Raw genomic sequence first — 16086 nt, forward strand, 5'->3', positions numbered from 1 at the left:
GAAAATATTATCCATGTAAATATAGAATAACGAGTTCGAAATGAAGCAGAGAGTTTGACAGCATATATATTGTCGTTTATTTTATTGACGAAATGATTTTTAATGAGGAATATGTAAACACGCTAAATTAATAAATAATGAAAAACGTTACACATTTTGTAATGCCAAGCCAGGTATTTGAAACCAAGTCATCTACACTCCTGTAGTTTTGAGTCAGGTTATCTTCTAAGTTTAATAATATTTTAGGTCAAGATAAATGTTGTGCGATGTTGAATTTTTTAAGTTTGATAGTCTGAGTTTAGTTTATGTGCATGGTTAATGCAAAACTTGAATTTTGTCCACCAAGATTTTGCAGAATCTAAAAAAAAATTAACATTTAAATTAAAAACAGCTCTGTAGTTTGGGACTGGAAAAAGTGAACAGGCTTATTATTTAGTTTATTCCGCATATAAGTTGTATCAAATTAAAAATATAAACACCCTTTTCATTTAAATAGAATTCCATTTGTTATCATATAGTTGGCATAACTTATGTCAAGGACAATAAATACTAGGGTTGAAAAGCAGCATAACTGCATCCTCTTTAACATATAATTTAGACGAAAACTACTGTGTTAAAAAACAAATGCATTTATGCTGCCTGGGTTATCTGTTATAGACGCCGAGGAACTACATCCGAAAAACTACTCATGGTTCCTGGTCAATCTCTGTGATGGATGAAGCTGCTAGAGCAGTAAAAGATGGCGAGTATTCTGTTAGGAAAGCAGCTAATGTGTTTGGCGTGCCTTTTTCTTCTCTGCAAAGAAGAACATCTGCTCCAGAGAACTCGCCAGTGTCTGCAGTCGGTCGTAAATCGGTGCTACCACCTGATGTTGAGAAAGCACTAGCAGTGAGGCTTATATACTTATCTACTAGAGGTTTTGGCTTAACTCCGAGCAGTATATGCAAATATGCCTTCAAGTATGCCACAATGCATGGAATACAGCACAGCTTCAACACTGAAAAGAACATTGCTGGGGAAGACTGGTTTCATGGATTTATGAAGCGACATCCAGAGCTTTCAATTAGAAAAGCTGAAGGTCTGTCTCGTGCCAGAATAAATGGAATGCAGCGTGAGACAGTAAATCAATTTTATGATGAATTGAAGCGGCTGACAGTGGAGTGCAATCTTCAAGGCATGCCGGAAAGCATTTACAACCAAGATGAAACAGGACTGCCAATGAACAATAAACCTCCTAATGTGGTAGCTCTGAAAGGTTCACGTGATGTTGTTTCAATGACAAATGTGGAACGTGGAGAAAATGTCACAGTGATTGCATGTGTTTCAGGTACTGGTACATACATACCACCCTTTGTCATATTTAAAGGAAAGAGGATGAAGAATGAATATTGTGACAACATGCCAGTTGGAACAGAAGTGTGCATGACCGAATCGGGATGGGTAAATGAGGAGGCCTTTAGCAAGTGGCTGGAGCAATTTAACAAACACAGAACACCAGGAAAAGTAATATTGATTCTTGATGGACATGCATCCCACACTTCACTTTCAACAGTTGATTTGTGCGAAAAGTTTAACATTGAAGTTTTGCTACTACCCCCACATACAACACATGCACTTCAGCCCCTTGATGTATGTGTTTTCAAGCCACTAAAGACTTACTACCACCAGCAAGCAACGTCGTGGCAACACAGCAATCCGAACAGACCAATTACAAAGTTAAGTTTTGGAGGAATTTTCAAAAATGCTTGGAACTTGGCTGCAACAGTTGGGAATGGGGTGAAGGGGTTTGAAGCAACTGGTATTTACCCTCTCAATACCACTGCTATTTCAAGCCACAAATTTGTGTCAGAAATAGTGTTTTCTCCTGAGTCGTTGGAACAGAGCTGTGTTTCGATCTCTGATATGCCTACCACATCTTCTTCCCCGTCGATCCAGCAGATTGAATCTACGGACATCAGAAAAGAACATAACCTTTTCACTGCCAAAGGTGTAAGTGGAAGGAACACCACAGAAGAAGTGAGAGGTCTGTTACCAACACCGGAAAAATTAACACCAAAGAGAATAGGTAAACGAAAACCTGTTGCTTCTCTAAGGCTACTGTCAAAAGAGAATCGCACATTGTTGGAATCCAGGAAATTGAAAAGCAAGAAGCAGGTGTTAAGTTCAAAGCACAGCAAAATTGAACCTCTGAAGACAAAGAAGCGAATAAAAGCTAAAAACACATCCGAGTTGGAAATTTTGGAAGAAGGCCAGGATGATGAGGAAGATGTTCTCTGCAACATGTGCAAAATTGCATACTAAGACATCAGAAGCTGCACTGCTGGAGACTGGATTCAGTTCCAGTCTTGCAAAATGTGGTACCATGAGCGCTGTGTCAATGCTTTTCAGTGTAAACAGTTTGTATGCGGAATGTGTCTGTCAAAACAGTAAAGAAAATCTGTTGACCCGATTTGCCCCACTTGTGATCCGATTTACCCCACTTCTGTCCAAATCGGGTCAAAACATTTCATTTTCCTTTTATCAAGTTTAATGTCAATTCATAAGGAAGATTGGTTAATGTTTGTATGTAAATATGTACATAAATGTATGACTGATATTACTGTATATTATTTTATGGTAAATTAATATTGGTTTTATACATATTCAGGAATTTCAAAAAATTGACCCGATTTCCCCAGTCTACCCTACACAAAGCACTCGGAATCTAACAGCGAGACCAAAAACAGCATGCAACGTTTACACGAGAGGTTTTTTTTATCCAAATTTTTACGCCCTAAAATATCTGTGCGAAATTATGTGCATGCAACGATTATGCAATAAAACAGGTACTCACTCAAACATTTCACGTTTTTAACAGATTCATTTTATGGATCAATATTTTTTATAGCAACTGGATTCCTTGGTATTCATGTCATTATAGGAAAAACTTTTTTTATTTGTATGTTTAATAAAACAAAAAAATCTACACTTTTCCAAAAATCATCCTGTAAGATCTGAAGCAGCAGCTCCGACAATTTTCACTTTTACACTACATTCATTCTGGATCATATTTGTGATTTTCTGAGTTCTTTTGAAGGTTTATGAATAAAATAATAGAAAGTCTGAAGCATAAATTAGACTGGGCTCAAAATTAAGTGATTGATATTGAAATTAACAATTTAATAAAAAAATAGACAAGAAAATTGATTCTTAACAAAAACCTTAAAAAACCCCTGCTGATGCAATGAATTGGAACTCACAGATAGATAGTAACACCAGGATCATTAAGTCTTTATTTAGTTGTAATATCTTAACATTTATGCAGTGAAGATTGTGTGAGTGTATTCCAATATATTTATTTCCATAGAGCATTAAAATGCAGAGTTATAACAATACTGTTTTTCTCTCTTTCTCTACCTCCATGCTAACAAATCCAAAATGTTATAAAAGAGCTAATGATGGATGAACAGATTTTCATCAAACATAGCTAAGAACCATGCAAATTAAACCAGCCTGTCCAAGGTTGCGGAAAGGACCATCCTACAGCGCCTCCTCCTCGTCATTTCGACCCACAATCTCCTCCCCTCTCATCAGTTCGGCTCCAGGCCACAACACTCAACCTCCCACGCCATCGCCCGGGTGGAGCTGCTGGTGGTTGGTGCAGGGCGTCTCCCGGTGGCAACACACGGGCATGGTACTCCTAGATCTCGCCCGAGCCTTCGACTCCGTCCCTCACGCTCAACTTCTCCACCGCCTCTCTGCCACGGCGATCCCCCCGCACCTTATCCGCCTTCTCTGCTCCTTCCTGGAGGATCGCTCCTTCCAGGTGAGGGTAGAGAACATCCTCTCAGACTCCCGATCCATCCAGGCTGGCATCCCTCAGGTTGCCATCCTGAGTCCCATCCACTTCACCCTACACATCTCCGACCTCACTCCCCCTCCCGGCACCTACCTCGTTCAGTACGCTGACAACACCTGCCTCATCCCCTCCTCCGTCTCCGAGGGGCTGCTCAGGGATCGCCTCAGCCGAGGACTTACCTCCCTGAACACCCAATTCCTAGCGAACGGCATCGGACTGAACCACACAAAAACACAAGCTATCCTCTTCTCCCGTTATCACCCACGCAAGGACCACCCCCCCCCCCAGAATCAACCAACACACCATCCCTTGGTCGCCCACAATTAGATACCTGGGAGTCACATTGGACGCATCCTTCACCTTCCTACCACACCTCGACAACATCCGCACCAAAGCCAGGGCAGTCATGGGACAGCTCGCCCCAGTACTCCGGCCTACCTCTAGCACTTCCCTCCAAAACAGAATCACCGTCTACCGCACCCACGTCATTTCACACCTCACGTACGCCTGCCCCAACTGGACTCACTCATCCCTCTTCAACCTCCGACCCATCACCAGAACATATTTCCCCGGCACCAGACTCATCCTGGGACTTCCCCGCTCCACCTCACGACAACAACTCCTGCAGCAGACCGGACTTCCCCACATCCATGAAATCATCACCAAGTCAACCAAGAAATTCCTTAAGAAATGTACATACAGCCTCAACCCCCTCATCAGACTCAATGCCGATCCCCCCCCTGACTCACCACACCCCAGAAGACCCCTCTTCACGACCGACCACCTCGAAGCGAAGGACTCTGAAGAGGAAGAAGACGACATCCCAATGGGCGGGGCCGGCGGCTAACCCAGGGGACCAGCACATCTACAAGAAGGCGCTGCGGGACAAATGATTCACGGTACTCCAGCATCTCTGTCATGACCACCCCACCGTTTCATCATGCCAAAACAGTCTGTTCAGGTCAGACCCGAGCCAAACAGGCCTGACCACACCACCACATCATCATTAACTTCACCAACCGATGTACAGAAACAATTCCCCGCTCACCAATCATCAGCCTCCAAGGACTCTATTGTTGGGAGGGGCCCAGTGCCATGTTAATGTATCATAATGTAAATATCTTTTTCTTTTTTTCTTGTATCAAATTTTACTCTTCATGTAAAATATTTGTATACTCTTTTTAAAATAGACATTTTTTGGCGGGGAGGACCCCCTGGGGGTGGGGGGGGGGGGTCCCCCAATAAAAAAAATGGAAAGAAAAAAAAACCTTAAAATTGGTCTATATGTTTGGGAGTTACGATGCCACAGACAAAGGCTTCAAACTTATAACAGCCCTCTTTTTTGCATCGGGGGTTAAAAACATAAACAAGTGCAAAGTAGTTAAATATTTGATGCATCAGCAGTAAATTGTAACGGGCAGATTGTTGACGGAAAAGCAGTCACCTGATCTCAACAACCAATCACATCACAGTACAAAAACAATATAGAATACAAATTTCCCAACGCTCACAATGAGGCCTTTCCTGCCAAAAAATAAAAAAATAAAAATCACAAAGACTTTTCTGATTGGATGATGTTACAACATGATGATTTTACTGTCTTCCAAGGGAGTGAAACACTGTAGATTTTCCCATCACAAGAAATACACACAGAAACTGCCAGAAGGTGTCGGTACTGAAAAAAAGTCATAAAAAAAATTGATGTGCCAAGTCAGGCAACTGTCTCTCGTCCTTCCTTTTACCAATACAATACACAATGTTTTAGAACCACAACTATAGCTTCCAAAAAAATCCAAACATAAAATATAGCCTAGGTATAAAAACGATACTGACAGTAAATAAAATACTGACCATTTACACAAATAATAAAAACCAGTAAAAACATAGAAGGTTTTTTGAATTAAATAAATAAATATAAAAATTTCTTACAAGAATACATATTAAGAATGATAAAATACAAGTATGAAAAACTAGGTCACTATGATCTTGGACCATACAATCAGCTGAAATACTGTCCCCCTGGACAATATAATGGCATAAAAATACTTTGCAAAGTTGGGGAGGGCAGGGGGTCTGCAATGCTACAAGTTTCGGGTAAAATTATATTCAGAGTCGTATTATTTTTGGGGAAATACTGTAGTTTGCTACAAAAAGCTTAAACATTGAGGATGGATTGCAATAAAGTACAACCTAGTACTGAGGCACTAAAAGTAGCAGATGCAAAAGGGGGGAAATAGGGATGATCTATCCTCCCTGAAGTTATGGAAAAAAAAAGCAGGAAAAAAAAAGTAAGGCCTCGGTGAAGGCAGTATGTTATTTTGGGTGATGCAAGGTGAGCCATTACAACACCTGGAATCACAAACCACAAAGGCAGTGATGTATGTTGAGAATAATGACGTAATTGTCCAAACCCCTTGTTGTAGGCATAAGTCTTTTGAATAAAATAATAATTTTTTTTTATCTTCCGAAATAAATTCTTGTATCCACCACTGGGCTCTTAACATTCTAGACTCTAAACTCAAGTTACTTGTTACAACTAATGATCTTTTTTGAAAGTGCACTGAGTATCCACCGCAAGGAATACATTCACAAACTTCAACTGGCATAAGTGTCCAAGAATTAAAGCACTGTTGGTACATTTGAGCGCAGCTGTTAAGCCAGTCATATATGATACCACAAAACCACCTCTCTCGCTACATTAATCAATAAGTCTATCTAACGTGTCTCCTCTTCCTTCCCTTAAAAACGAACCTTTGGTTGGTATAACTGACATTCAAAACTACATTAAGCCACATTGTAAGCAGTGGCAATGTCACACTGATGCTACACATTGGTAAACATGTAATAGGACATATTAAATCAGCAACAGAAAAAAATGTGCCAAGGAAAACATGGTGATAATAAGATAGTATCATTCAGCCCAAACATTCAAGCAAAATATTAACGTTTGACTTACCTTTCAAGTAAGTAATTTATACAAGATCTATAGAAGAGAGACACATTTTAAACATGTGTTTTTGACTCACATTTGCACAATAGACTCATATGAGACTGTCCAAATACTCAAATAACCTGACAGCTTATCTGCCCATGCCCACAACTGCACACAATTTACCCAAAAAATACTATTAATTGCACCAAACCAAGTTGGAAGCCAATTACGACTTAGCAGTTACGTGTTGTGATATCTTATTTAAAGCAATTTATTAGATTGATGACAACAGAAAGGATTCAATTTTTGTTGTATGCACGTAATAAAATATATGTACCTCTGTTATTTATGTTTCTAAAAACTACACAATCTGGGTTTTGCACTATACATGATCACAGTGGGTTTGGAGCCTGTGCGAAACAGCAAAGTTCTTATTAATATACATATTTGGGAAGGATTAATAATTGCAAACAGAAGCAGGGCTTTCTCACAGATTCATTTAGTTGTGGACCAATTGGAGGGAAATATTTTTAGCAGTAATTGTAGAGTTTACGAGTTTTTCACAACAAATTCAAGAAATATTCCAAAACTTTTGTTCCCTGAATCTGCTAAAGTTTCTTGATAATCCCACAAAAGAAAGTTTTTTAAATTTAATTTTTTTTTTGAGTGTGAGCAGAGCGAGTGGGGAGGGAATAGCTGGCTAACTGCAGCATCTAATTCTTTATTAACTACCTATATTACGATTAGGTAACCACACAAACACAGCAGGTAGGTGGGTGTGTATTCAAATACAAGTGCTTTCGCGAGATGACAAACCAAAAGCAGCAAAAAACATAATGAACATTTTCAAAATTTTATTTCAATTTTTTTTTTTTTGGAAGAGTCCCTGAACTTCAAAATACACCTTAATCACAGTGCAAACAGAACTGGAAGAAGAGCGCGAGCGACTCACGGGCATGTGCGACCTCCTGAGGGCCGCCAGCTTCCTGGTCAGCTCCGTGGTGCTCTTCTCGAGGTGGTCACGCTCGATCCGCAGCACGGCCGCCTCCTCCCGGCACTCGTCCAGCCTGCCGACACCCACACCGACCCTCGTCAGCCTCCCAGAGCACCCTGGCACGTCGAGGAGGTGACTCATCAGGGCATAAGGAAACTTGCAACTAGGCTAGTTCCTAAGAGACTGAAGGACTATAATATAGGTGATAAAAACTTGTTTGACATTATAAAAGAGTGTTTTCAGAAATTTTGCGAGAGGCTTTGGATTTTTTAAAATAAAAATAGAGCATGACTTGGATAAGCCACCCCAAAAGCGAACAGCCATCTGGAAAATATGGAACCGCCCATTCATAGCAATGAGCATGGAAATACACCTGGAAAATTACAATTAAAATATTTCAAGCGCTGCGAATACTGTTTTTTTCATTTGAATTCTGAATCAAATATCACAATATATCAAATATTTTAATCACATTTTAATACACAGAAAAACTTATTTTTCACACTTCCAAAAAAAATATTGATCCAAAATATACAGTCGAATAAAAAAGAAGAAGAATATACATTGAACCATAATAAACAGGTGTAAAATGAAGAGAAATAAAAAAAAATCCCCTTCCAATGCATTTTCTTAAACCAGTAATATATTAAACTTTAAAATTTGTTTTGTTGATCTAATTGCTTATAAACATAAAATGGATTATTATTAATACTCTAAATAAAAATACATTGATTGTTTTTAAAATATAAAATCAATGTATGAATAATTTTGCAGAAAACAATTCAAAATGTATCAGTAAATCAGCTTAGCCTCATACATGTTATATTTATTTCTATAATTTTTTTTGTGAATGAGTCTCACGTGGTGTACGACTATCTATTGGTGAAAATTATTTAAAACAATAATCAATTTGAAATGTCAAATTGAATATCAAATCATTCATAAATATTGAATACGAAATTATTCATGAATACTGAATACTTTTCGAGTATTCGCACAGCTCAGAAGTGGAGCACTCAAGGGCATTGTAGGAGGGGGAAGGAGGAGGAATAAGAGTAAAGAGTCAGAAACTGCAAGATTCCTTGCAGGGTCTTCATCGACATGTCTATTACAATATTGTGAACCTCCAGTGAAAACGTCCGAAGTGCACTTTTATCGTTAATGCTTAGTTTTATCATTTCTGTGGGTTATTGAAGTGTGAAGTTTCACTTATAATGTGTGTGGCAGCCACTCACCCACTAATGAAATTTATTTTCGGAAAGATTACAGATTTACATTCAAACGACCTACAATAGAGACCTTCGATGCAAATTAATGTAATAAAGGTAATGATGTTGCATTAAAGAGATGGGACCTAAGTGGGATCCAACACACTTGGGTATCAAATTGGTGCTCACACATTCAAGTCAAACACAGGGTTGGGACTGCAACCATGACCTTGCAACTTTTGCAATCTCTGCCACCGAGGAGCTCTTGAAAAATAATGTTGAATGTGTGGCTAAAAGCATGCATATATATAATATTTATATATATAATTACATATATTTAATTATACCTATATAAAATGCTCTAGAACTGACTTTTAATAATACTCAAAAATGATGTAATCACTACCATAAACTTACTTGTCTAGGTTCTCAGACTATGTGACAATTTTTGTCTGACCTGCTTTAACATGGTTACACGCCGTTCAGTGCCTGTGCTTTTTCTGGGAACCAAAAGAGATCGTACATGACCACTGATAATACCATTTTATTCAAAGTTTCAAATTTGTTGTGTTAAATTTCCTTCCTGGATCAAGGACTGGATGTTGTCCCTTCCATGCTTCAGATGGCAACAAAGAGCCACCGCAGTTTCTCGCCACAGTCACCCCATGGTTATCTACCTGTGGTGATGTCTGGGATACAATCCAGCATGTGGGCTGATCAACCCATTATCATCATCACTAATAATGATACAGTGTTACAAAAAAATAAAAGCAAATATTTATGATTTAAACTATGTATAGCAGAGCTGTACATATCTAGAAGAAAAGTGTAAAATAATCTTTGATTGCTGGTATCAAGATATCAGCCTACTACCACATAATTTTTTTTTTTTATGAAAATCATTACCCTTAAAACATACACATGATTTATGATAAAGAATGTGATCATACAACATGTGTCATACATATATGTTAAGTCTAACCAAATTAAAAATTTGTCAAACACAAAGAAAATGTGTCCTAATCATGTTTAATCGTACACATTTATGAAATATCATGGCAGGTAAAGAAATATTATATGGTGCATTAGGATTTTTCATTAAAGTCCACATAAATGATGCACTAAAGCAGAACATTTAAAGTACATACTGTGTCAATACGCAACAGAGAAGTACAAAAATATGCATACAACACTACTGCACAACAGTAATTGCATCCAAATAAAAAGAACATGCTCTAAGTATAACATGGTAAATGATAATCTCTTCTTAATTTTTGCATTCAAAATAAAAATCTATACACTTTACACATTCAACATTACTGACCAATTAAAAAAATATGTACAGAAATGCTACAAAAACAGGGTTCCATTAAGCACAACATTAGCCAAATAAAAACTATAGCAGCCACCATCATAAACTTTTTTAATGGAAATGGCTTCAATTTTACAATAATGGGGTCGTAGTTTTCTAGTCGCGAATGTAGAAGGGCTCAAAATAAGGTAGGATGCGATCAGGTGAAAGAGAAAGAAATAGCTCAAAGTAAGGAGACTTTAAAAGAGAGTAGAAAAGGATGTGGTTTTCAAATAAAACTTAAAATTTGCTAATGAAGAATGTGATGCAACAGGTGCAAAAGAGGTGGTTAAGATTTACGTATACCCAAATCGAAAAGAGGTGCAGAAGATAGCTATGGAAGAACGAGTGACAAAAGAAAATAGAAGACTCCCTGGTGAAAAAATACAACAAAAAACACTGTCCAAAAGAAGACCAAGTTAGTTGCAAAGTGGTCCAGAATAAAGTTGGAATGCAGAACAAAAAACATACGAGAAGAAAAAGAGTCACGAATTAAGAACAAAATGTGATTAGACAAAGATTTCATTCTGCATTCCAATGTTGGTCACAATTTAGTTTAAAAGAGTCAACTGTGCGCACAATCGTACGAAATAAGGACCCTATCAAACTTACATAAGTCTGATGCTGTTGGTTGTACTAGCGGGAATATATTTGACATTAGATACCGTAACAGAAATGAACAGATGATTCACATGGAAAAGGATGTTAAATGACATGGTGCAATGAAAAAAAATCACAGGCCTAACAAGAGTGATGTGCACCAAGCGGTGATACACAAATAACACTTTAATTTTTGAAAAAATAAAATGTAAATATCCGGATAGTAATATCGGTTTCACTGCCAGTAAAGGATGGTTTGGAAATTTTGTGGAAAGGTACGCGACATGAGTTGAAGGTCACGCCCGGCGGGCATGTCACCTACCGACTGACAATAACTATCTCCCGTTACGCCGTGTCATATTTGTCATACAAAGTATTTGACGGTAGGCTTATAAAGATAAATATGTAGTGTGACATATTTATCGTTGAGTGTTATAATACGCATTTATGTTAGGTAAAGAATATTTCCTTACACATTTTGGAACACACTAAGTAAATTAGCCTTGCTATTAATGGTGATCAATGCTTCAGAATACACGAGTTTGGATAACACAAACATTTTTAGGAACGTATTAGTCATGCTAAGTGAGAGATTGGTGTATTTAGAAAGAGAAAAAGGTAAACTAAGCTCAGGGGCTTATGGAGACTGATAACCTCCACGATCGTACTGGCATCAAAAAGCACTTATAAATTGGGTCATCACTATGTAGGGATTTAACCACCAATCCTTGCCACATGAATGCCACACCTCAGAAATCACCGCCTCAAACAACAAATGTAGATAAAGGAAGGAGATGCAAGTCCCTCCCACCACGATAACTAGGATCAAAGAAAACAAGGAAAACATATTTAGCGGGTTTCCTTGGAGTATTCCCGTCCCAGGCCACGTGCATTGCAGGGTCCGTCTAGTCAGGGGTTTATTGATAGTGAGGCAGGATGATAAGTGTAACGTTCGCTGGTTTTCCTAGCACGGAATCGCTTATAAGTGCACGGCTCTGAACGGGCATAGGGCAACTATGAGAAATGAGAGTAAACCATAACATTATATGGTGGAGAAATGAAGATAAAGACGTAATGCCACCTGAAAACATGAGTTTTAGACATTTTCACTCTTTTAAAAATTCAGTTTGAAAACAGAATACGGAAACCGAACTACTCATCTGCCCTCAGCACATTCTTAAATGATTTTGGTGAACAGACCCCCACGTGGATATATTAAGCAGTTTCCAAACTGTGGTGTTATTTCCTGAAGCTCTGTACACGTATGTGTGCCCAGGTAGGCGAGGTCTTTAAGTTGTGGTGGAACCTACAACTAAACACGAGGTAAACTTGTGTATGAGTGGACGTACTGCTTCAACTGCTCCCTCAACTGGCTAATGACTAGTTTCTGCGTGCACAGCTGGCTCTGCAGCTCAGCAACCCTTGGCCCGAGATCCCGCTCAGGCTCAGCCTGCCGAGAGAGCAGCCGCTGCATTTCCACCTCGTGCTGCTCTTGCAACAAATTTAGCTGCAACAGAACAGCGCAAACGAACACACGGCTGGAGCATGCGCGAAGTAATTGATTTTCCTCAGCAAACATAACAATAGAAAAAAGGTGAGTGGGAGGGAAATGTAAGGGTGGAAAGATAACATTTCCCATGCTTGTAAAATAATGCATGCAATTCAAGCTTGGTTTTTGAAACCTCAGAATGTGCAATGCAGATGTAGTTTTCTCATACACATTGTGACTTACGTAGACACATGAAGTTGCTACATTTAAAGTCTTAAGAAAACTATTATAAGTATAATAATTATTATTATTAAAGTAAGCTCTGCAAAACAAAGTGGCTTTCTGGATTTCATTTCTATTTTATTTCACTTATGGTTTATCAGAAGAAAGTTTAATACATTTATATCTTATATAATAAAATAAATACTAGAGTCAATTAATCTTCCTGATACCTGATATTCAAATATTGAAACTCAATCGCAATTGATGATTTTTTTTTGTATTTTTGGCCATTTGCATATTATGCAATTGAAGAAATAATGCAACAGATATAGAATTGATTTTTTTTGGGGGATTTCAGTAATTACATCAGTAAGAATACATCTGATTATTCAAGCTTTTGAGTTTTCACTATGGGTTCATAGGGAATAGCCATTCATTACAGACAAAAACACTAACATAAAACAAAATGACCACGTTGTGATTAATATTTTACCCCTAATCTTTGGTCAAGACAAACACATTTCATCTTGGTTTGAGCAAAATAAACATGAGTACTGACCACCCATGTTGTTTTTCTCCTGTAAAGACCTAATTTAATATCTTAAGTTATACATTGCCATGTTTCAGTTGCATGGCAAATATGGTTGCCACCCTACCAAAAATTTACAACAGAAACCAATAAAATACAACAGGAATTTCAGTGTATCCTGTTGTATGACAGATGAGATTTCAGTGTATTTTATTGGATCCTGTTGGGTTTTGTTGTAAACACACTGACTTCATTGGGTTTCAGTGTATTTTGTTGGGGAAAATTTACACACACACAAAAATACATCATTGTATTCTAGTGGGTTCTGTTGTCAAAGCCCACTGAATTCAATGGTTTTTATTGGATTCTGTTGTGAAAGATATTGGAACAGAAAGTGTTGGGTTTTGTTGTTTTCTGTTGTAAAGCAGTCTGTTAGATTCTATTGTATTTTAGTGTTTATTATTGTATTCTGTTGGGTTTTGTTGTTTTCTTTTGCAAACAGTTATGTTGGTTTCTGTTGTATTCCAGTGTTTTTCATTGTATTCTGTTCGGTTTTGTTGTTTTCTGTTGCAAACAGTTATGTTGGTTTCTTTTGAATACCAGTGTTTATCATTGTATTCTGTTGGGTTTTGTTGTTTTCTGTTGCAAAGAGTTCTATTGTATCCTAGTGTTTTTCATTGTATTCTGTTGTTTTCTGTAGCAAAGAGTTCTGTTGGATTCTGTTGTATTTTAGTGTTTCTCATTGGATTATGTTGTTTTCTGTTGCAAAGAGTTCTGTTTGATTCTGGTCTATTTGAGTGTTTCTCCTTGTATTCTGTTGGGTTCTGTTGTATTCTGGTGCAAGAATTTATGTTGGTTTCTGTTGTATTCTAGTGTTTTTCAATGTATTCTTTTGTTTTCTGTTGCAAAGAGTTTTGTTGGAGTCTGTTGTTTTCTAGTGTTTCTCATTGTAATCTGTTGGGTTTTGTTGTTTTCTGTTGCAAAGAGTTCTGTTGGTTTCTGTTGTATTCCAGTGTTGTTCATTGTATTCTGTTGGGTTTTGTTGTTTTCTGTTGCGAAGAGTTCTCTTGTATTCTAGTGTTTTTCATTGCATTCTGTTGGTTTTTTTTTTGTTTTTCTTGCTGTTCTTTAGTGATTTTTGTATGTTTTTTTTTTTTTTTTTTTTTTTTCCCTTGTACATAACCTATTTCATGGCGGATGCCTTCGGGGGAAATGCCGATTACAGTGATCACATTTCCCACCACTGATCGGCATTACCCACATAATTTTTGGCATTTAAGAAAAACGTCTGTTTATCGTTTACATATTTTATTTACCGAGTTTGATTAGTGTAAAATTACCATTGGATAATAACATTTCTCTAAATACATTTTTCATTAACTATTTAACACATTTTTATGGCTCACTCTCTTTGTACAGGCTGGGACACACTGCAAGGTTACGAATGTGACATTTGTTTGCTACGAAAGTGAATGAAGAAATTGAAAAAATAATAATTTCTTTTAATATATATTTAGGGGTTATAGATAAGATTTATTAAACATTAAGGCTTGCGTAAGGATTACGCTTTGGCTTGGATGCACAGTATATAATGTAGGTTTTTGTTTGTTGTTATTTATGTTACATTGCTTTAATATATCCAAATAAAAAATATGCTTTGTTGTTTTACTTGATACAACGTAAATAATAACAAAAAAAAATACGTGAGTCCCTACTGTGTACCCAAGCCCAAGCGTTAAGCCTTGCAGGAATTTTTTTTAGCAGTATGGAGGCGCGAATTGCCAACGTGTTATGTCCGATAGCACGTAATGTGACGTATAAAAGAAATTATAATCTTTATTCAGGTTATGGGGGAACAAAATGTAGTACAGGGCCAAGTGATAATCTTGGATACGCGATACATAACTTTTACCTATTGATATTATATCAGTATTAATGTACGGGATACATGGTGATGGTAATTAGACTTTACATATGTGCTTCAAAATTATCAGCAAAACAACAGAATACAATGAAAAACACTGGAATACAACAGAAACCAACAAAACTTTTTGCAACAGAAAACAACAAAACCCAACAGAATACAATGAAAAACACCGGAATGCAATAGAAACCAACAGAACTCTTTGTAACAGAAAAAAACAATACCCAACAGAATACAATGGAAAACACTGGAATACAACAGAATACAACAAAAACCAACAAAACCCAACAGAATACAATGAAAAACACTAGAATATAACAGAAACCAACATAACTTTTTGCAACAGAAAACAACAAAACCCAACAGAATACAATGAAAAACACTGGAATACAACAGAAACCAACACAACTCTTTGTAACAGAAAACAACAATACCCAACATAATACAATGAAAAACACTGGAATACAACAGAAACCAACAAAACCCAACAGAATACAATGAAAAACACTAGAATATAACAGAAACCAACATAACTTTTTGCAACAGAAAACAACAAAACCCAACAGAATACAATGAACAACACTGGAATACAACAGAAACCAACAGAACTCTTTGCAACAGAAAACAAAAAAACCCAACAGAATACAATGAAAAACACTGGAATACAATAGAAACCAACAGAACTCTTGCAACAGATTGACGTTGTACCTCCTCTTTATTTAAACAAAAACCCGGGTCACAGTCCTGTCCGCGGCACAATTTTCCGGCCATGGCCATTGTAGTGCCACCACTCGTCACCAGATGGCTGTTGTAAAATATGAACAGACAATGTATTATAGTTATGTTAAGACATGTTATGATTGTAAATATTTATGAAGATTATTAAGTGTGTAGTGTAAGTATGTTTCGTTGCCTTGTAAATAATATTGTAAATGCAAAACATCCAAAGGGATAGCAATATGTAAAGTTGTAACATGAACGATTGTAGAAGGAAAAAGT

At 37.3% G+C, this 16086-nt stretch overlaps 1 protein-coding gene across 2 annotated transcripts in view; it reads right to left on the reverse strand.

Moving 5' to 3' along the window:
* The window catches only part of LOC134542724 (centrosomal protein of 162 kDa), a 182226-nt gene that overhangs the window by 20186 nt on the left and 145954 nt on the right, over positions 1-16086 (reverse strand). The window contains exons 15-16 of one of the 2 annotated variants that reach the window (XM_063387199.1): positions 12273-12373; positions 7723-7837 (exon numbers count right to left, since the gene is read on the reverse strand). In XM_063387199.1, the coding sequence (XP_063243269.1) occupies positions 7723-7837; positions 12273-12373 (216 nt within the window). Of the gene's footprint in view, positions 1-7722; positions 7838-12272; positions 12431-16086 lie in introns of both variants that reach the window. The other variant, XM_063387198.1, reaches the window with a different exon arrangement.

Source organism: Bacillus rossius, assembly GCF_032445375.1.
Source record: "Bacillus rossius redtenbacheri isolate Brsri chromosome 9 unlocalized genomic scaffold, Brsri_v3 Brsri_v3_scf9_1, whole genome shotgun sequence".
Classification (NCBI taxonomy): domain Eukaryota; kingdom Metazoa; phylum Arthropoda; class Insecta; order Phasmatodea; family Bacillidae; genus Bacillus; species Bacillus rossius.